Here is a 22,285-nt window from a genome sequence, read left to right on the forward strand (position 1 = left end):
CAATAAAATAAAAGAAAAAATATATAAATAAAATAATAGGAACAAATATAAGAATGTCGGTCTGTTGTCTGTATATATGTATGTATATGCATAGTAGTTGGCATGTCCTTTTAGACTCTCTGACAAATCTTCTAGACTCTGTTGAGGGTTCCAAATCAACCAACGGCTCTTTTTGAAATCCCAGATTCCGATAAAAGTTTCTCTCTTTTCTGGGACTATTGTTTTCGTTGAATCACTCTTTGATTTGCGTAGTTGGGAGAATTGAATTGCGAGAGAAGTTCAGGGATCTGGATCTGGGTTTTTATGGGTTTGTAGGTTTTGGCTAGTTATAGTTGTGAGAAGGAGGGGTTGTTTGCGTCTGATTCAAAGCAGTTCGAGGTGGAACGAATTCCACAGATTTGAAAGAAAACGAGATTCTCCTTTTCCGAAGCAGGTCGGGGAAGCGAAGTTTCGTCGTCTTCTGTTTGTCTTTCTGTATTATTCATAGGAGCAGTTGACAAGGCTTCGGTGATGTGTAGTTTTTCTGGAAAGATGCACCAAGATCAGCCGAAGAAGGTCTATCTCTTTGTAACTCGATCTTGGGTTTCGAAGTTAATTTCATCCACGAATATTAGTTTCTATTCAATTTCTCATGTACTTCTTTTTAGGAATTTTAGGTTCTTTGAATATATTTAAAGGGAATTTAGTTTTTTGACACCATAGAAGCTTTATTTGTGTGATTCTTCTTTGTTTTATATGACCTCTCTGGCATAAGTATAGCCAAAATCATCATCAAGAAAAAGTATAGCTAAATTTACGATCTGTATTGTGAATTGTTTCTTTTCTGTTTGGTTGATCGGTTTCTTCTCCCCAAAACGCCCAACCTGCATCAAACACCTCTCCCCTGACCCCCAAATAAAAAAGAGGATGAAAGGTCTGATTCTGCCAACTATGGATGCTCGCATTTTAAGAATCATCAATCTTGATTTTCTTTCGTCTGTCTGTTTGTTTGTGTCTAACTGCCTATGAAATCAGAATTTGTGGTTTTCTTTTTGTTGATGTATCTCTCTCTATTTATAGAATCCTTGCAAGTAGTGCCTTGTGAATATATGTGATGTAATTATTTCTATGCCTTCGTTACAAAATGTTATTTCTTCTTTTACATATGGTTGCCTATTACATGAATTTGAAAGTATATTTTAATACTTCAGGATCTGAAGGAGATCAACTTTTTCACCGAGTATGGGGATGCCAACAGATACAAAATTCTTGAAGTCGTAGGAAAGGGAAGCTATGGAGTTGTATGTGCAGCTATTGACACACATACTGGTGAAAAAGTCGCTATAAAAAAAATACAGGATATTTTTGAGCACACGTCTGATGCTATTCGGATATTGCGTGAAATCAAATTGCTCAGACTTTTAAGGCATCCTGATATTGTTGAAATTAAGCGCATAATGTTGCCACCCTCGAAGAGGGAATTCAGGGATATATTTGTTGTTTTTGAGCTCATGGAATCTGATCTTCATCAAGTCATAAAAGCGAATGATGACTTGACCAGGGAACATCACCAGTTCTTTCTCTATCAGATGTTACGCGCATTGAAATATATGCATACAGGTCAATGTTATTTATTTTTTCCCTGATAATTGTTGTTATGGCTGGCCTTGTAATTGACTGGTTTCTATTGTTATCTACTTATCTCTAATGCCTTCCCATATCCCCACCCTGTCAAAAGGAGAAAAAGAAGTGTCTATATTGGTTATTTATGCAATTTATAATGATGTCTCTTGCTTACTGTTCTGAATTTAAGGTTTTTTATTGCAGCAAATGTGTACCATCGAGATCTTAAACCGAAAAATATATTAGCAAATGCAAATTGCAAGCTCAAAGTTTGTGACTTTGGACTAGCAAGAGTAGCATTTAGTGATACCCCAACAACTGTTTTTTGGACGGTAAGTGGCTTTTGGAAATCTTCTATGGAGTTGTGAGAATGCAGATCATGTATAGTTGCTCATTCTTTCTGATTTATGTTCCAGGATTATGTTGCCACAAGATGGTATAGGGCTCCAGAACTCTGTGGATCTTTCTTTTCTAAGGTATGACGTACCTACCATGTGTTTTCTGTTTTTGTTTCAGATTTAACAACACTATAATTAGATCCATGTCTGACTGGATTTGGACTGAAAATTCCGTCTGGATTTTTTTGTTAGCTTATCTGCTCTGTGTGACTAGACAAGCAAAGTTGTGAAGCTTCTGTTAATAAATATTTTTCATTGTCATCATTATCTTCTAAAAGAAAGAAAGAATTGCATTATTGCGTAGGTTTGACATGTTTGTAATTGTTGTCATATGTGTCCTATATTAACAAGTGACCATGTGGTCCAATGGTAGAATTGCAGGGGTGCAACCTAGGGGTCACAATTCAAATCCTGAAAACAGACTCCCACATATTATGTAGGGTAATGTCTGTGTACATCTTGCCTGTCACCGATCCCGTCCACTGCAGGAGCCTTGTGCACGTGTTGTTTACCATGTGGCCTATAGTAAGCCATTGATAATACTGAGGCAATTTATTTCTATATAGATTATAGAATACTTCTTAGTGCTTCATAGTAAGCAGTAATGCCTAGATTAAAATAATTCTTGTTCAGGGAGGACTATGAACTCTCCTGGAAGTTGAAATATCTTTGGTTCAGGTAATTGTGTCAGGTTATGGCCATTTCTCTGGACTGGTTGATTTGAAGTAGAAAATTTTCTAATTCTTCTTGACTGATATGTTGTAGTACCTGGTTTGCAGTATACTCCTGCAATTGATATATGGGGTACGGGGTGTATCTTTGCTGAGGTATTGACAGGGAAACCATTGTTTCCTGGAAAGAGTGTTGTTCATCAATTAGAATTGATAACTGATCTTCTTGGGATTCCTTCATCTGAGACCATTGCTGGGGTATGAATGCAATCCCTTATACTTTTCTTCTTTTTCTTTTTTTCCTGTCGGTTGGGTTTGTTGATCTTTTTTGAAAGCAATGGTTTTCCTTTCTGAACTTTGTGGTAGTAATTTTGTTTTGTAAAATTGCAGGTTCGAAATGACAAGGCCAGGAAATATCTTAGTGAAATGAGGAAAAAACCACCAGTTCCATTTGCTGAGAGATTTCCTAATGTAGATCCTTTGGCACTCAGGTTGTTGAAAAGATTACTAGCCTTCGATCCAAAGGATCGGCCAACTGCTGAGGAGGTTTGTTTTAAGTTGCTTAATATTTTTTTATATGAATGTTTCCTTGTGATGGCGTCTGGGTCATGGATATTGTGAGCTTATTAAATGAGCATCTTCTATGTTTAGAATGTCTTTTTTGTCAACTGGTGCAACTTTTTTTTTTTTCTCTCTCTTATCTTTAACTATTGTAATTTTTGCTTATTAATAAGTGTAGGAGCCTTAGTGTCCTTGTTGCTCTTTTCTGCATTTTTTTTCCTCTGAATCTAAGTTAAATAACATTCATTTTTATAGGCATTGGCTGATCCATACTTTAAGGGCTTGGCCAAATTGGAGAGAGAACCTTCATGTCAGCCAATCTCCAAGTTGGAATTTGAGTTTGAAAGGCGAAGGGTCACAAAGGAGGACATTAGGGAACTAATTTACAGGGAAATACTAGAATATCACCCTCAGCTGCTCAAAGACTACATGAATGGAACTGAAGGCGCAAATTTTCTCTATCCCAGGTTCTACATTCTCTCTCGGAGCATTAATCTTGTATTTCATTTTGGTTGTTCCTCTCCTATGGAGACATGATTCTGACTATGTCTGTTCAATGCAGTGCCATAGGTCAATTCAGAAAGCAGTTTGCATATCTTGAAGAAGTTGGTGGCAGAAGTGTGCCAGTTATTCCTCCGGAGAGGAAGCATGTTTCCCTTCCTCGGTACGGTATTCTGTATTTACAGGGTTCTACACTACTATTTTTTTGGCTTGTTCTGTTATAATTTGAAGTTCTCCCCAGAAATGCTCTTCAAGCAGGGTCTATGTGTTTAGATATTGATCTCTGAAAATTTTCCAGAACCATAAAAGATAAATTTCATTTTGGAGTTTTTGAAAGAAATTTGTTGAGTAGAGAATACTGCTTTGGGGTATTGGACAATTTATTTTGGAGGAAAAAAGACTCGTTTCTTTTTCAAGTTTTGATTGATCATTGATTTGGGATTTGAGATCTGCCAGAGGAGACAAAACGCTTATCAGATAGGTTTTTTTTCTTTTCTTTGCTTTTAGAATTTTCCCATCTTTCCCTGTTAGAATAAACCTGCCCGTTAACGGTTTTTGATCACAATGGTGCTGCAAAGGAAGTTCCAATCTTGTCTGATTTTTATTTCGTCACAAAGATTTGAAGTTTGGGTAGTTATTCTATCATTGTGGCTTGCGTTCTTCTAATTTCCATGTGGTTTTATTCATAGGTCTACTGTTCACTCAAGGATAATTCCTACTAATGCACATCTGAATTCATCTTCATCCGAACGCCAGCAAGTTGCAGAAGAAGGTTCGAAAAATCTCATAGTAACTAGTTCTGTTGCTGGAAATCCTTCAAAGGTTTTGCGTCCTCCCCCTGGAGTCCCAACAGGTATGTACAATTGTAGCCTAAGCTTTTTCTTGATGGACGGGCAACTAGTTGGCACTGAAATTCTGTACAGTTTCTAAACGTAGTTTTTGTGTAATATTGCATGATACTGCAGACAATCAGTTCCGGTTCCCTTTCAATAAATTCCGTCATTAATTTCTTTTTATTAAGTGGTAAAAAAAAGAATAAATGGAATTTATAAATTGCACCAAGGGGCCACCTATTTACAACTGCTAACTATCCAACGATCTAACTACATCAAGTGGTATTCAAAAAAAAAAAAAAAAGTGGCATACAGCTCGATTGATGAGCTTTTTTTAGAACCAGAAGCAAATGGTAAGTAACACTAGTCGAGGAATTCATAATTTTTGACAGCAGTTAAACCAGTCTACATATTTTAATTCCAAGCATTTGCACTCTTCAATTTTTTTGGTTATCTTCATGATTTGGACAACTCATTTCCAAATTTTCCATTATGAAACACTGTAAGAATGAATCAACTGAGAGAATATGGCTACTTTTGTAAGTACTATTGGCTGTGCCAGATTTCCGTACAAAAAAAGATCGTCCTTGTCTTGTCTGCAGAATTTATGAGTTGGTATGTAATCCATTTGTGTATGTCTATATTTGAAGAGGTTGGAATTCTGTTCCTCGATGTCCCTAGTGTCCCTCGTGAAAGTGAGATTCCGTGCAAGTACTCCAACCATTTGACAATTGTCTGTCACCTTGTATTTGTTTCTGTCCAACCTGTATCATTGTTGGAAAATGAGCTTTTAATGTTGTGATGCCTGTGCTGAGAAATTCCCGGCCCACCAAAAAATGAAACATATGCCGTATTTTCTTCTGTAACCTAGAGAGACTCGTGTGAATTTTTGTTCTCCTTGGATGCCTATCCAAATTCTCCAATTTTTGAATTTGGAATTGCTGGCATTCATGAATTAGTAAAACTGGATTTGAGGTGAATTTATTTAGCTACTTTATTTTTTTATGCATTATTTTTGTTACTTGTATCCAATTGCATTTGGTTAACAAGTCAAATATCTTTCTTATACAGCAAAACCAAGAAGAGTTGGTGGATCAGTTTTGCCTTCTGATAACGATGCAACCATGAATGGTTCCTATAGTCCAAGTATTGTATACAGAAGTGCTGTCCTTGCTCCGCAGACTGTCCATCCACACTGTTACTTCAAGACCAACACTGCTAGTCAGGAGAAATCTGGTTTTGATGCTGGAACTAATTCTATGTTGGGAAAACCACAAAATTCACAGTGCAAGATGGCAGCAAAACCAGTTGCTACCACGGCTGTGGACATGAACCCAAACCCATATCACCAACCACAATCCAAGGCAGATCAGTTAAATGATCGAATTCCAATCGATGCTAAGCTTCTGCAGGCGCAATCTCAGTTTGGTGCAGTTGGGGCTGCAGCAGTTGCTGTGGTTTCTCACCGGAATTTGGGAGCTGTTCAACGTGGACAGTCTGAGAGGGCATGTGTTATTTAGTAGAAGTTAGGTGAACTAGTCATTTTTTCACGGCAAGAATTGGAGGGGGAGATGGGCCGGGGAACTTGGTGCGTGTGTTGTCAGAAATTTTTTTTAGGTTTGTCTAACTTTTCAGTTTCTATGGAGTCCCTGTAATTAAATGATGTTAGTACACTGAATTGGCTGAATAAAGAAGTGTGTTTTGTCATTGCGAAGGTTTTTCTTGTTGAATGATAAAGAAAGTGTGCTTTGCTCTTGTGATTGTGATTTAGAGCTATGTGCCTTGATTGATCACACAGATACCCCTCTTGGAGAGGTGCCACAGGAGTGTAATATATCAATGGCTGTTCTTTTTCACTCTGTTTGCCTCCAAACCAAAGTCACAAGCCGCTTGGGTTTCCTTGTTCCACTCTGCAGCTGCCATTCTGCTATGTTGAATTTCTTCAAAAATTATGGTCTTGGAACATCACATCAGATTACCTAATTCACTCTGTTCTTTTCTTATTTTAAAAGATATGATAGATAATCCGATGTTTTGTTGATTGGATAGGCCATATGTAAAATAAATAACAGTTAGTATGTTGGAGAAACTGCTGCATGAATCCATCAAAACCGAAAGATTTTCAAACCAAGGTTGAGAATATAGAAAACCAAATCCAGATTCAAGAAAACTGTGAAATCAGCAAATTGAGGATAGCCAAATGTATTAACATCTTAATTCCCCAAATGACCAGATTCATAATAAAAGATAAAGACAGATCAAGGATACCTGCATATGACAGTAACCATCAGATGCATCATGCAGTTCCTATATCCATTGACATCAAAGTTAATAAGATTCAGAACATGACTAATATAGGAAAATCTAAACAGCAACCAGAATTTGGAGTCCAATAAGATCGTACCAGAAGCTGTGTTAATCACTATAAATCTAACTAATCTGGTGCTCTTCTCTGGCAACAATCTTGAACTTGCCTGTCTGTTGCTGCTGCAAAAATAACAAAGCTAAACATGAATAACTACAAAACTACATCATTCAGCCACACAAACTTACAATTTATTTAAATGTTCAGGACCTGAACATAACATTACCTTTTTCCACAGTTCAGTGTGGTCCTTGCAGAATCCAGCCACAACAGCCCCTGCCTTTTTCTTTCCTTCTTTGTACTCAATGATGAGATCCTCCTTCAACCCACAAGTAACATGAAATGCCAACGGGCATTTAGGCTCGGAGCACTCAATCGCGCAGCCACTACTGCTCATACAAACATAGCACCTCTCTTTAAACCTCCTCTTAGGCACCATAGAACAATTTATTCCTTCACGGCCCTTTGGGTCTTCGAAAAACACCTCAGGGACAAACAGCGAACATAATATGTGCGCCCACCGCCCGTCGCTGGTGGGTTTCATTGCACCCACCTTCACTGGACACAAGCAGCAAGAAAATGGTGCTGGTTTTTCTTGATTCTGATCTTCGGACAAGCGAGAGGCCAAGCATTGTGCGCAGAACCAGTCACCTTCCGGGATACCCTTTATCAAAGGATCTCCATAGCAAGTGGAATGTGCCATCAAATTACAGCCATCACAGAAGACAATTGGATCTGATGGGTCACCATCTGTACTTTCACAAATTGCACACACAATCCCATCATCCTCAACGTCACTGATTTCTACATCCTGCTCTTGCAGACTAGTATCACTATTTTCAAATGATTCACTAGCGTTGTCAATAACTGATACTTCCTTCTCCTCTTCCTTCTTTTGAACAGATTGATCGGCAGTATCTGCAAGTGGGATCTCCTCTTTCGGTTTCACCTCTTCATCGAAAGAGGACTTGTACTCGACATTGAGATCGATAGGTGAGAAGGGCATCTCAAGGACTAAATCGGGAGGCATCGCCCATACCCTTTTCTTCGCTGGCAAATTATAGGTGGTGGTGGTGGCGGCGGCGGCGGCGGCATAGTGACGAGCCGCAAGTGTTTCCCGGGATTCCCTTCTCTTCTTTGCCGGTAAGGTTGAAGGAATCACCATATTTTCCTTGTTTTCTTCTTCTGCTAATTTCTCCTTCTGCTGCTCTTCTTGTTGTTGGAGTCTGAATCTTTTGAGAGGAGGTAAGGACTGGAATTTGGCATCCATTTTCTCTTGTTGTTGTTGAAGTCTGAATCTTTTGAGAGGTGGTAAGGACTGGAATCTGGCATCCATTTTCATCTGGGTAATTGAGGTGCTGAAAGTGAGGGTTTGGGGTTTTTGTGAAACACCCTTAGAGGGAACTAATAAGGAGGGAAGAAAACCCGGTAAAATCGAATTCATCACTTTCAGTTTATCTCAAATTTTCTCTTATTTAATATGGCGGGAAAGTCTAAATTGCGTACCAAAAGTTTAGAAGGTCTTTTAAAAATATTGTGGATTGTTGTATCTTTTATTCGAAACAAAAATTAAATTGTTAGCAATCAAAACATTGAATATTTTGCGTCTATATTTGATAATCTAAAATTATCATATCCTTTTCATTTTGAATTTGATTTTTATTTCAAAAAAAAATACATGTTGGGTTGATGACTTTTAAAAATTAAATTTTTTTTTTTTGCCCAAAAAGAACATTATTATGCCAGTTTTTTTCCCCAAAATTACAGCAAGTCCCGGACACTCCGAAAAACATCAATTTCAGTTTCTTCTCATTATCATTGTATAATTGTATTCTAGTAGTCACCCTGCCATTTTTATGTAATTACACTCATGATCAACTTTTTCTGCTGCATCAAGTCTAATAACCAGATAATCCAGAAGCAACATTTGCACTCTGCGACTTCAGCCAAATTCTCGTAAAGGAGTGTCCCAAGTAAAGATTCATGAAATTCCTATGAAAAAAGTGTGCACAAACCAAAGAATAAATTCTCCAGGATACGATGACACTTGCACTTTTATCTCTTGAATATGAAAATGGGTACAGGAGCCAAAGGTCTGTTTAATATCTGAAACTTGCAACAGGTCCAATGCTCAACTGATAATCCAGAAGCAAAAGTTTCAACAGCCTCCAATTCTTCCCTGAATGGCAAGAAAATAATCAATCTTAAACCACCTGAATGATTTGTTGGGCTTGACTACTGAATCAGAGATCGACAGTACGGAATTTGTAAGAGCTGAAATGATAACAAAAGCCACAACGAGAAGAGCCGAAAATTTACCTTCCACCAGGATGCCCCACATACACTATCACACTAATAAGTCCTCCTGTTATTAACATTCTCTTTGCAGCCTCCAATGCCAGCAGTGTAGTTTCTGGGGTTGTAGTTATAGCTTTTCCACCTCCTGGGAGGTAGCCCAAGTTGAACGCAACAAGCCTACACGAAGACAAAAGCATCAAAATATAGCCTTATTAAAGAGCACATAGGCCATTTAAACCCCAGATAAGTAGCAACAAGAACTGTGACATTACATATATCCTTCATAAAGTACAACTCGTTCAATGGTGTCCGTATAACAATTCCACAATTGAAGGGTTTAAATAAGATCACTATTTGCACCCCAAAATTCTTTTCATTATCTTGACCAAGAGGTCAAGAGTTCGATTCCCACTCCCATCCCCCAAATGCTTATCCGTTACCGGAGAAATGAGAGTATAAAATACCTACCCTAGAGATTAAAGGAACCAAATCTGAAGAGATTGAGCTCAATGAGAAGATATTTGAGAGAGAGAATGAATACTTTGAGAGACAGGAAGCAAGGGTTAGTAGATGAATCCAATCCAAAAATGTGCTTTTATTGTGAAAGATGCTGACCTTGCGAAAATGGCCATAAGCAGGCAAAACCTTGGTTTCGAGAGAAATGAAGAGGAACAAGGAGAAGATTGGCAAACAATTATTAGTGAAAATATTATTTGACTATCAGTAATTAATCACACTTGATCATGGTTTGAGTAATCAACTCCGTTAGTTTTGACAGACAAAATCATGTCAAGGTGTTGTTTGCTATTGACTCACAGTTTAAGGTTGTTTTGTTCGGATTTAATAGTTTAAGGGGTCTTTGTCGTAAGCCAATAGTTCAAGGGGACTAGGTGCATTTTTTTCTTTTCTTATTTAATCAAAACTCTGCTCTGCTCACAAAGATTTTCAATTTCGCCACTGGTCGTACCTCTTCCTTGTGTCACAAATAATAAAAGAAAGATAGACAAGAAAATTGAGTTCTGATCAGTACCTCACAGGGGTGTTTTCTGGAATGATTTCTTCAATTCGACTATGACAGATGGAGAAGAGCTTGACGCATCCTTTCTGCACAAAATTTTAAGATCGCTAAGCTTTCATCAGCTATTGTACTTTAAAGAGAGTTGAAGGGACAAAGGACTAAAATTTCGTTTCCATCCAGTTCAGGAAACAAAAAATGATATGGGGTGCCTAATATAACCTGAGCTAATAACAAAAGTGGGTTATATGATCACAAATGGTGGGTCGAGCTATACATTGGAAAAAAGAATCAAACAAGGGACCAAGGTGGTGGTGCACCCACTTTTCTTTCCTTTTCTTGTTTCATCTTTTCACTTTTTTATATTCATTTTTAAATTTTGAGGATGGGCATTCAAACCAATGGTGCCAAAAATGTTGGTGCATCCTTTCATACAAGAACACCTTAAAAAGTGGAGACATAAAAAATAGTGAGCAACAGTTGCACAACCAAAAATTCTGCACGTGATCATAGGGCAATGATCACAAGCACTTGATAAAATGCTTTATGCATAATTGCATAGGGAAGACTATTATAAAGATATTAAATAACTCTCAAAACCAAATGCTTATACGACCTTTATATATTTGACTATTATGAGCTACTTCTTTCCTTTCAACTCAATTAGGACTGTAATTGAATAGGCAAAAAGAAATATTGGGCTGTTTGACTGCGAAGGGTTGGGGGAATACCTAACCAGTCCATGGTTGAGAGAAAAAATCATGAAGGGAGGCCTAGACCAACTCCTTGACCAGGCAGGGAAAAGAGCGAATGTGTGCATTCCCACTAATTGTCAGAAAACTGATGCGAGAAAATAGCAAATAAGAGACTACAACATGTAAAGTTGAGGAGGGGCGAGATAATTTACTCTTAGAGTCTCTAGGGTAGACAAACCTCTCAAAATACTGCATTATCGATCAAAAAACTGCTTACGAAGATCCTTAAAAAATATTTATAACGTTACAAACTCTTTTATAAGACTGATTATATCAAAACTTCCCTCATAAGATAAATATATGTTTGACCCCTGAAGGATACTGATCACACTATCATTTTAGAATTAACTAAATACCATAAGAAAATCACACAATGATTTTAGACTTAACAAAATACAAAATAAATGAGAAAAACAATAAAATGGACTTAACAAAAATTACAATGGCATACCTCCTTCTCTGGGAAAACTTCATGCAGCAAAGAAGAAGTATTTTGCAAAGCCTCCTGCTGAATGTCGAACCCATAAACGCAACCTCTGCCTGACCCATCAGTAATCATTTTGAGCAATGTTAAAGTATCATAACCATTCCCACAAGTGGCATCTATGACTGTATCCCCTTTCTGGACAATATGTCTCCATACCCTGGAGAAGAAGCATGACAAGTTGAAAACACTAATAAACCACAATAAAATTCTACCTTTTAAAAAGTTTCCATTTATATGAACAGTGCAGCTCAATCACAGTAATAAAGCCAACGAAAGGCAGATCACCAAAGTGTCCAATTTTGTGAACATAACACCAGCAATCACCGTGATTAGTCATATGCCATCACTATTTACTATGAGACCAGATTTCATCATTCAATTCAACAGCAATGAGGTTCAAAAAATATGCAGACTGAACTCTCAACTCCAAACACTAGACTTAACAATGATGTTTAAATTCCATTCATAAACACACACTTGATCTGTGATGGAACCAAGGAAGTTTGACCATGAAAGTACCTACAAGTGAGCCACTTCTGTTGCCTTCCTCTTGCCAAATACATATCCTGCCACTTCATCTTCTATTCCTGAAGACATAAAAGGCCCAACCATCATACTCAAACTGGTGAAATTCAAATTCAAATCAAAACATTTATACGAAATTCTCCAAAAATTGAAATTAGTAAAGCAGTTGCACATCATATATTAATAGCTTGCACAAATTCAAACGGTTCTATTACTATGTAAAATAAGTACCTGATAGAGGAGAAGTATTTGATAGAGAAATCGAAGCCGTATTCTCAATACCAGAAGCAGAAATCTTGGTGCTCGAATCAGTGAAGCAACGGAAATCTCTCGTGCTTTTATGAGACCAAGAAGAAGACAAGCAAACGCAGAAGCCATACTTCATTTGTGAGAAAGGCATGAGAGGCATTGCGAGGACTCTTTGGGGAATGTGGATTCGGTTTAACAACATTCTCACAGGATTTCGCCAGGAAATGTAACCACTTTCCAAGCGATTTTGCCGAGGAATTTAGGGCTGGAATTTGTTGCGAGATGTTTATAAGTAAAATAATATTTAGATTTTTTTTATACTAAACAAAGTGCAAAAGGTTAACATCACTTTTCCGCATCAAAAGGTTGTCAATATTTCAATTTTTACACTGATATTTAAAATGTACCATTCCATTCCATCCCTCAATTACATATGTGATTTTGTTTTTGTTATTAAATTTTTTCTCAGTTCTCATTTTTGTGTCTTAATAATGTAAAAATACCACATTCATATTCGTCCCTCAAAAATTTCGACATCAAAAAAATCGTTTGTGACATCCAACTAGACAAAAGAATAAATAATTATTTTTGCATGATCATATAATGTTGGAATTTGTCAATATTTTATAGTTGAGGGTCATAACGTTAGAATTTATCAATATTTGTCACATATGAAATTCTCGATATGCCACATAGATGTGACGCAACTCTAACCATTTCCTCACTTTATTACTTTAAGGATGAACATGATACTTTTTTATAGTTGAGACACAAAATTGAAAAATAAATAAATTTAAGGACGAAAATGAAAACACATATCCACTTGAAGACGAATTATCCCCAAACAAATAACAGTTTTGGTTTTTTAGTTTTTAAAAATCAAAAACAGTTTTCAATTTTACAAAACAGTTTCTAAAAATACCCAACCAAACGAATTTTCAATCTCATTTGAATTTTCAAAAACAGAAAACAGTTTTGAAAACTATAACCAAACAGGCCCTGTAAATAGGAAGCATCTCTTATGGGAGAGGCAAATTGGAATGCAAATGGCTTAACCGACATTTTACATCTCCAATCCCCAAAATAAAGCTTCCAGCCGGATAACAAAAGGGTAAACAAAAATGGTTATCATTTTTTTGCTTGCAAAAAAAAAGTTCAAGAGGAGAGAGAAACCAGGAGATCCAAATGGAGGCGGCAAAGTCCCAACGGCTCTCTCTCTCTAAGAAATTCTCTGTATACCAGATGGGTTGGGGGCTTGATTTCACCATCCAAAGAAACATGCTTTCAAGCCAGGGAATTATATTGTTCTACCAATTGGATCAATGATGCACCTAACATAATTCAGGAAGCTTGTTCCACATTAAAAGCAACCCCCTTTCGACAAAGATCTATTGAAAATATCATGTCAAAGGAAATAGTTATCAACATAATTGATCGAACAAGACAATTCATGTTCGCGAGCCCAATCCCTAAGTTATCGTTTAAATTTCCACATGGGATTTCAATCTTGTTTTTTGGCTGGCACACTCTGCCTCCAAATTCCGGCAAGAATGCTACCAATGATTGAGTGACATACACTGGAAACTGCACATGGTACTGCCGTCAGTGGATTCCCAAAGTGCTGCGTCGCAAGAACAACCCCAAGCACTGAATTCTGGAACACAAGAGTATGATATGAAATCAGAGCTCCACAGCAACAGTAAACAAATATCATATATCAGTTACTTTGTCGAAAGATCAGCAAATTCAACCCAGAAATAAAATACAAGCAGGCAACCAAATTATGGACTAAGGAAGGAAATCATGGCAATAGACTGTTCTGGGGTGGCTTATGCATGCAAATACACAAGTTTCTAGTAAAGTTTCTCTAGAGTTGAAAATTATCTTCATAAATGGCTCACCTTCTTAAAAGAAAAATGTACAGATTGTAGCATTTTTTACACATCATCTTACCTCCAGAAACATAAAATGCTTTTGTATTTCATTAATAAGACCCTCCAAACAAACGTATGGGTAAAAAAAGAAAAAGAAAAAACCCACTCCAAACGTATCCAATTCTTGTTTAGTCCCAGTGAATGCTGTTGTCATTTTTCAATTAAGATTTTACCAGATGTCTATACTCTCCTTGGTATATATATTTCAATACAGGCTGAACCAAAAAGAAGAAAATTTCAGAGTCAGTTCAGGTTTACAAGGTAATGTTTTTACCTGCATGCCAACCTCGATAGAAATGGTACGTGAAGATGCCACATCAAGTCTCAGCATCCTTGAAAGTACATATCCAAAGAAAAATCCAGATACATGAAGAAGACATGCAGCAAGAACAACTTGTAGGCCAGATGAAAGTATTGCAGAAGCATTTTGTGCAATTGCATTTCCACATAGAACAGTTACAGACGCCACCGCAATGGGTGGCATCAAGGGTGAAACAAATTTAACGAGGCCGTTAAAGTATTGGTTAAGAAAAGCACCAGCCAATACTGGAAGGAGCACGACCTGTATTTATAGCAGATAGCAAGAAAATGACTATTAATGTCATGATAAAAGCTATTAAAACAGCCCCTGGAAGGACACTACACCTGCAGGGTTGATGTAAGCAGCGAAGTAGCATCAACTGCAACATACTGCCCAGCAAGTTTGGCAGTGAGGAAGGGAGTCATAACCTGTAACACCGAGTCACAGGAAAATGCATTCATCAGTCAATATCATCAATGGGTAATGAATTTGTAATATTTTTATTTTTTTTGGTAAGTAAGAATTCATTTGTAACAAGTAACCTGTAAAATGTAACTTAATGGAAACCGAATCAACAAGAAAATGTTGTTCAAACCCAGCGAAAGCTTTTACAATGCTGAAGGAAGGCAGAGAAACAAAACCAAAATGTAGAAAACAACGGTGCACTAAATGTCAAATAAATGCCGTAAAAAGACTTTTACATATGATACTGCACTGAAATCAAAAAAATGCACCAAGCTCTGTCAACAATCACCACCTTATAGAGAATATAAAATTATGAAAGTTACACTGTTGTACCCACCACTGCAGTGAAAGTGCTTGCTGCTGTCATCACAACAGAAAGTGCCACATTCCCTCTGAAGCACATTGACCGTTAGAATCTCAAGGCTGAAATTTTTGTAAGGAAACAAAGTACAAGAATTCGATCATTCTAAGCCAGAGAATCACATACCGGGCAATATAAGTAACAATATTACTTGCAGTTCCTGCAACAAAAGAATTAAGAATTGTCACATGATGGATCTCGACGAATTAGAAAGGTGTCATATCCACACCACACAAGAACCAGCTTACATACATACCACCAGGACAGCAACCAACCAATATTAGACCAGCAGCATAATGGGACGGCAGATTCAAAAGCTTGCTCACAAGAAATCCGGATATTGGCATTACCTGTCACAACACAGGAGATGAAGCTGAATACATTTATGTCTGGTGAAGGCACTATTTTGTAGGATAATGAGCCTACGTGGTTCTACGTTCACTTTGAAAAAGTAAGGCAGATCCAATACTTCAAAATTACCATCCATTTGCATAAAATGGCAGAAAAACAAATTCTAGCGTAACACTCTACAAATTAGATGCAGTGTAGACTCACATATGAATGGAAAAAAAAACTACTCAACTATTGGTTATCCATTGTGATGAATAGATAGCTAAAATCTATTAACTAATACTGTGTTATTAAACATATGGAGCAGCATGGAGGCTCCCTTATGTATAGTCTCAACCTTTATCCCAAAAGTCTCCACCAGAAATGATTGAAGAATATGTCAATTCCTTATACACTCAGCTGGAATGTAGAATGAAGACATTGTCCAAGTTTATGAGGGGTAGTTATTATGTGAAGATGAGTTCCAAACTTCCAATCCTCCAACTTGAGATCTCCCCTTCTCCTTTTCACGTTATTAAAGCTTCTCTCTAGTTTGAGATAGAGTAGCACATATACAGTCATGTTGGGGGGCTAGGGAAGAGTCAAGGTACCGTAAAACATACAAGCACTTAATTGTACTGAGCTGCCAATTGTACTTCATGTTAAGCATCAATCTCCACAGAAAACCTCAAACCTGTAACTACACGCTCGTATAGCTGTCAAAGTATGACGTATGAACTAGATTGAGTTTGCATGCTTGGTCGTTTAGTTGTAAAGGGAAGGTACGTTAAAAGTTGTTTGATTGTCATTTCCTTAAAATTGCACACAAAACTTATCCAAAAAAATCCATATCAGAAGTTCCAACTTTCAAAATTTGTAAGACACAAATACAGTTTAGATCATTAGTTCAATGAAACAAGATTTCCAGTAATAAGTTTGTAAAGATGGACAGAATTTATATAAGACAATAAAGAGTGGTCTCACTGATGATTTTGTAGCTAAAAAGAGAATTACTAAAATACAGTAAAAATTAAAAGGTGAAGTCCCAACATTTTGTATGCATTTTTGACCAGGGATGTAATGAACTAACGCCTTTCTTCATTGTCCAACTGCATAATTCACAATGAGTTCGCAATATGCAAGAATTTCACTGGCTATTATTTTATGTCCTTTCATGTAACGCAAAAACTCAATTAATGGAAAATGGAGTTATAATTGGGCCCTATCTGCAATATGCTCTAATTCAGGTTCCAATAATCACAACACCACCTTGAAACCTCAACAGAGAAGGAAAAACAGTAAGATCCATCACATCCTTAACAATGCCAATGCGTGTGTGCGTGTAAGAAGAGAACAAACCGAGTACTGGAGAAGAAAACCGGAGAGGACTTCTTTGGGCATCGCAATAGCGTCATTAAGATCGTCGAGAGTGAGGGTCATGCCCATACCAAGCATGGTGGTGGAAAGGAAGAAAACGGGCCATTTAGGCTTAACCCAACTGAAGGAACTTGGCTTCAGGAGCCCCAATAGACATCCCAGTGCCACCCATATCGGAAAAGCAGTAGATATAGCCTCCCCGACCAGCTCAATCCAGTCTCTCAAACTCCTGCTGCTGTTATCGGTTTTAGCATCGAAACTGTTTGATGAATTGCCACACTGAAGTGGCGCTACTGATGGAGCAATTCTTGATCCGGGAATTAGATTGGAGGGTCGAATCCAACTGATTTTGCTTGATTGGAGTAGTGATGAGGGCTGTAATCGATGTTGAGTCTTCAGAGTAAGATGGCAACAAGATGGTGATAGTGAACGGCAAGGTTCGGCTAGAACAGTCAAGAGAAGTTGCAGCTGTGTGTTTCTTGTCTGATTAATTGAAAATTTCGTGTTTGCGTTTGATTTAAACCTGAGATTTGTGCTTCCATGAGAGTATGGAAGCGAGGTCTGCATTTTCTCTCTATTCCTCGGGACGTTTGACACTGGGTTGTTTCTCCGGTAGACACTACAGCACTACACCATACGAGGCCTTGGGCTTCGACCTCGGTCCCCGTATGACCTGGATGTTAGAGGGTCTGACGTGACATTTTATATGGCATATTAAAGTTGACGTGGAAAACAAATTAAAAAAATTAGAAAATAACTAGTGACGTGGAAACAGGGTATGGGACTCCAATCCCTGGCACCAATTCCTTCCAAAAAATAAAATCATGTTAAATCATGATTTTATTTTTTTTGTGAAATGCAATATTGAAGTTTAGATTTTATAGTTTAGGAGTTAGGCGTAATTACGCCCAAGATTCAATTCCAATCAGAAGCGTATTTCTTTGTGACCACTTACACGTAGACTTTGGCCTCATGTGGGGGCTTGCTAGTGGATTGTGGTATGCTAGTCAGTATTCGTGCATCGGGCCTTGGCTCAGAACTTACCTTGTTGGTAGGTGGGAAACTTCCGTGCGTCAAGGGCCTGCAGCCCGAGGTTTACATACTTTTAGCTGTCTGAAGGGTATGTTGGGCTGGGTGATTCTTCGGTTATCAAACAAAATTTAAGAATTAGGGTTTAGAATTTAGGATTTATAATTTTTTTTTTTCAAAATCAACTACATTATAACATTATAAATATCAAAATACTCAATAACACATTTTAATTCATGATTTAACATTCTTCAAAAAAAATTAATGATTTAACATATTTTTGGAGGAGAATTGGATCCAAAATTTGAGCAAGGAATTGGAGCCCCTGATCTCCCATGAAAACAAATAAAAAAAAGTTTTATGCACGGGTATTGTTTACCCTTTTACGTTAAAGTGCCAAAAAACAAAGACTGATAATGGTAGAATGAACAATACATGTACAAGTATAGAAGCATAGAAAGGTTTAGATCCAGTTTAAGCCATGAGATTAATATTTATGTGACAGATCCTTCCTCCCACATCATTTAGGTGCGGATTTCTGAAATGCTTTATACAGACAAGTCATTCTTTAATTAGAATGACGTGTTTTAAAATGATTGTTGAGCTATAATGGCTCATCACCGACAATATCATATTTGTGGGCTCAACTTTCCATCAAATATCATTTTAATTGCCTTCGGATGGAAATGTAATTTTCATACCATGCGCCTGTCCATTCATAAGGATATTTAGAGGTATGTTTTTCTTTGCTAGAAAAATCTAGATCTTCAAATAATATTCTAAATTTTCTTCTCAGAAAGTCAAAATCATCTTTTGTAGGAACATTAAGGAATAGAAACACCCAGAGCATAGATAGCATACAAGTCATTTTCTTAGCACATGCAACACATTTGAGGAGAAACATATTGAGGAGGAGATAGACTACAGCTGTTTCTGGGGTCCTTTTGGCGTACAAGTCATTTTCCTTAGCACCTGGAACACGTTTCAGGGAGAAAATAATTGAGAGATGGATATTATTATAAGAGTCAGAGAAAGTCTTAGTGTGGTGTGTGGGAATGTGGATTTTTTTTGGGTCTGCTTCTGATTGGCTGGAGTGGTGAGAGTTGGATTAATGGTCTTTTCTGATCCATCACCGGCCTTTTCAATTTGCAAGGATGCAGCAGGAATCGCCGGTAACTTTTCTCTTCTCTGCCTCTCTGGTTCCTGCTTTCATTGAATAAAGAAATTGTTTTGTAATTAACTAATTATGCGAGGAACTAGTCAAATTCATGAAACCCAGATAACAAATTTGATATCAATTTGGGAAGGGAGAGAGATGCTTCAATCCTTGTTTCTGTTCTGTACTTCTTGATGCATAGGAATCTTCTCGAAAAATGTGTATATACCCATGAGCTCGTTGTTTGTGAAACTTGTTGGTTAGTGGGATTTGGCTTAAAGGGTAAGAAGAGGTTTTACAGTTTAGGTGTAAATGCACAGTTCAATTATTACAAACTCTTTGATTTAGAAGTGAATTATGTACTGTTGGATTTGTTTGGTTAACTTGTTCTTTCTTTTGTGAATACTTTCTGATATTGTTCAAAACTAGCTTCGGTCTTGATGACGTATCTTGGTATCATCACTTTCAAATTGGAAGTTGTAGGTCATTATTTGCTAGAAGTTGGAGCTTGATAATTGATATCAAGTTGAGATTGTGATAATTTGGTTGCCGTATCTAACGCTTCTTTGTTGAAAAATTGATTTTGTTGCTTCAAACCCAAATTTGTCCTAGTATTTTTTTTTTTCGAGATTGGGGATTGTAGATTTCCAATTTTCAAGCAGTTTGGTAATATCGTTGATTGGCTTTCCAGAGTTGTAGAATATCGAACCCGTTAATCTCAGTTCAGGTGAAATTAGATCAGCAAATATAAGAAAGGATCATTTATGCATACTTGAAGTAATTTCTTGATCTATAAAGCATGGAAGTTGTGTTTTCTACAATTTCAATAGCTAGTTCATTAATATTTAATATTCTTTCTTCTGAGAGTGACAGAACCAGTTTGTCGAGGAACCAAAAAAGTGTAAGTAATTAGCTTTAATAATAAGGACTTCCTGATGTTATAAATAAGTGATGCCAACCAATTGAGTGAAAGCCTTAAATAACTGAGGAACTGATGATTTGAAGTTTGCTGGTTTACCAACAAAGAAGGTTGGTGCTGATTGACATTCTGCATTTGATTTTCTTTCAGACACGTACTTGATAGGTCTTACAGCTTATCGGTGCATTACTGGCTTACTGCTAAGCTCCTTAGTATAATTGCTGGAGGAATTAAAATAGATCAAAAACAACAATTTTCTGGAACTTGCATTGCAGGAAGGAAATCATAAAATGAATTTGGGAATACGAAAAGTAATGTGTAAAGTAGAAGATAATCCAAAAGAAGAAAGAAGGATGAAAAAAAATATGTTTTCAGTTTGATTCTTAGAAGGTATTTGCATCACTCAAAGTACGTATTGAACTACTTATAATTGAATTACATAGTAAAGATTTTGTATTGGACCTTGATATGAATCATATTCAAGAATCATGTCATAATAAACCTTGTTTATTGCAGGGAACGTCTTTGCTTTTGGGCTGTTTTTGTCACCTATGTAAGTTATTTCTTAAGTGCTTTGTTCAATATGGGAATACTTAATTAGTGGAAATCCTTGAAATGACCATTGAGAATCATTACTTACCTACGTCTGTCTGTTTTCCTCTCTCAGACATACATTTAGGAGAGTGATAAGAAACCGTTCAACTGAACAGTTCTCATGCCTGCCATATATATATGCGCTCTTGAACTGTTTGATCTGTGTGTGGTATGGCTCACCCTTCATATCTGTTGATAATGTACCGGTTATGACGGTCAATTCGATCGGTGGAGTTTTTCAGTTGGCCTACATTATTCTATTCATCGTATATGCAGAGAAAACAAAAAAGGTCACTTGCCCTTTTATTTTATGCCCCCTAGCAATTGCAAGTTCCTAATAGCTTCTTATGTTATAAAACCTTTGCTTAATTTCTCGTCATTTTTTGTGGGCAGTTGAGAATGCTTGGAGTTCTTCTGGTTCTTTTTGGTGTATTTGCAATCATAGTCTACGGGAGTCTGCAAATAGCTGATAGAGGCGTGAGGTGGATCTTTGTTGGGTTATTGAGTTGCGCTTCCCTCATATCAATGTTTGCGTCTCCATTGTTCATAATTGTAATTCAATCAAAAGCACTACTTTCTTCTTCCAGTTTGTGGGTTATTCCAGTTCATTTGATTGCTTAAGTTTTGAAGAAGTATTCTTCTTATCTATTTCCAGAATTTGGTGATCCGCACTCAGAGTGTTGAATTCATGCCATTTTATCTTTCGCTTTCCACTTTCTTGATGAGCACATCGTTCTTGCTATATGGAATTTTTAATCTCGACGTCTTTATATATGTAAGCTTCCTCTGACACATTCCATCTCCTTATCTTTTTCATCTTTTTCTTTAAAAAATATTTCTGAATGGCTCCTTATTGACTCAGTCGTTCCTAACAGAAAACTAGTCCGTATGTGCATTATTTATTCCCTTCTAATTTTTTTTTGTACATATATATTTCAGGTGCCAAATGGAATAGGAACTATTCTGGGGATTGTGCAGTTGGCATTGTACTTTCACTATAAAAACAAATCTAGAGAAGATTGCAGAGAGCAATTGATAGTGCATACGCTTAAGTAATTATATTTGCAGATAAAGGTAGAAAAAAAAAAGAGGTTGTGTTGTTTCATTCATAATTTTCTTTTTTGATGCTTTGAAACCATTTCGGGACAATACATCTAGAGGGAAGAAGGGAAGAAGGGAAGAAGCAAAGAGCTATCTCATTCTAAAAGCGCCTTCTATCTCTACCCTAAAAGTCAGATCTCTGGCTTCGCCTAAGCTCCTCCAGCTTTCGGTGCCCGCTAGCGTGGACAGAGATGAGTAGATCAGTGGGAGGAGCCAGGGGCTCGGACAGCGGAGCCAACACCAAGGGAAGAGATTCTGTTTGAGGTTTATAGTGAATGGAATCCAATTGCATTTCTTTATCTGCTGTGAATACCTTCTAATTCTCATCTATTTTACTTTCTTCATACAGAGTATGCTTTTGTTTCACACTTTCCTAGAACATAATCACTCTTTTATAATATGAACGTATGAGCTTACTATAGACGCTTTGTTGTTGACCTGCATTTTTAGCAATACAC

General features: G+C 37.1%; 5 protein-coding genes across 7 annotated transcripts; 2 read left to right on the forward strand and 3 right to left on the reverse strand.

Annotated features, from left to right (window-relative positions):
• The first annotated feature begins 130 nt into the window (after positions 1–130).
• On the forward strand, positions 131–6,273 carry LOC119989889 (mitogen-activated protein kinase 19-like). The gene is made up of 10 exons (XM_038835646.1): positions 131–555; positions 1,191–1,599; positions 1,807–1,934; positions 2,019–2,078; positions 2,780–2,929; positions 3,062–3,217; positions 3,488–3,699; positions 3,795–3,896; positions 4,423–4,586; positions 5,638–6,273. The coding sequence occupies exons 1-10, from the start codon at positions 511–513 to the stop codon at positions 6,084–6,086; spliced, it is 1,875 nt and encodes a 624-aa protein (XP_038691574.1). The 5' UTR covers positions 131–510; the 3' UTR covers positions 6,087–6,273.
• A 187-nt stretch (positions 6,274–6,460) lies between these two features.
• On the reverse strand, positions 6,461–8,328 carry LOC119989891 (protein Jade-1-like). 3 transcript variants are annotated; one of them, XM_038835649.1, is made up of 3 exons: positions 7,158–8,328; positions 6,971–7,050; positions 6,461–6,873 (listed from the first exon to the last, which is right to left on the reverse strand). In XM_038835649.1, the coding sequence occupies exons 1-2, from the start codon at positions 8,271–8,273 to the stop codon at positions 6,997–6,999; spliced, it is 1,170 nt and encodes a 389-aa protein (XP_038691577.1). In that variant the 5' UTR covers positions 8,274–8,328; the 3' UTR covers positions 6,461–6,873; positions 6,971–6,996. The 3 variants fall into 3 exon arrangements, with proteins under 3 accessions (XP_038691577.1, XP_038691576.1, XP_038691575.1); XM_038835648.1 differs by having other exon boundaries at positions 6,971–7,053; positions 7,158–8,327; XM_038835647.1 differs by having other exon boundaries at positions 6,753–7,053; positions 7,158–8,327.
• A 383-nt stretch (positions 8,329–8,711) lies between these two features.
• LOC119989723 (putative rRNA methylase YtqB) lies at positions 8,712–12,550 on the reverse strand. The gene is made up of 6 exons (XM_038835398.1): positions 12,243–12,550; positions 12,010–12,073; positions 11,451–11,643; positions 10,260–10,333; positions 9,251–9,406; positions 8,712–9,110 (listed from the first exon to the last, which is right to left on the reverse strand). The coding sequence occupies exons 1-6, from the start codon at positions 12,460–12,462 to the stop codon at positions 8,987–8,989; spliced, it is 831 nt and encodes a 276-aa protein (XP_038691326.1). The 5' UTR covers positions 12,463–12,550; the 3' UTR covers positions 8,712–8,986.
• A 992-nt stretch (positions 12,551–13,542) lies between these two features.
• On the reverse strand, positions 13,543–17,710 carry LOC119987972 (probable sodium/metabolite cotransporter BASS1, chloroplastic). The gene is made up of 7 exons (XM_038832887.1): positions 17,011–17,710; positions 15,578–15,671; positions 15,448–15,481; positions 15,298–15,352; positions 14,840–14,923; positions 14,469–14,756; positions 13,543–13,914 (listed from the first exon to the last, which is right to left on the reverse strand). Exons 1-7 carry the CDS (start codon positions 17,593–17,595, stop codon positions 13,762–13,764), a joined length of 1,293 nt encoding a protein of 430 aa, XP_038688815.1. The 5' UTR covers positions 17,596–17,710; the 3' UTR covers positions 13,543–13,761.
• Positions 17,711–18,925: 1,215 nt separating this feature from the next.
• Positions 18,926–22,244, forward strand: LOC119988978 (bidirectional sugar transporter SWEET2-like). Its single transcript, XM_038834250.1, has 6 exons — positions 18,926–19,229; positions 20,649–20,685; positions 20,800–21,016; positions 21,120–21,278; positions 21,382–21,501; positions 21,666–22,244. The coding sequence occupies exons 1-6, from the start codon at positions 19,169–19,171 to the stop codon at positions 21,780–21,782; spliced, it is 711 nt and encodes a 236-aa protein (XP_038690178.1). The 5' UTR covers positions 18,926–19,168; the 3' UTR covers positions 21,783–22,244.
• The last annotated feature ends 41 nt before the right edge of the window (positions 22,245–22,285 follow it).

This window comes from Tripterygium wilfordii, chromosome 21 (genome assembly GCF_013401445.1).
Source record: "Tripterygium wilfordii isolate XIE 37 chromosome 21, ASM1340144v1, whole genome shotgun sequence".
In the NCBI taxonomy this organism is placed as follows: domain Eukaryota; kingdom Viridiplantae; phylum Streptophyta; class Magnoliopsida; order Celastrales; family Celastraceae; genus Tripterygium; species Tripterygium wilfordii.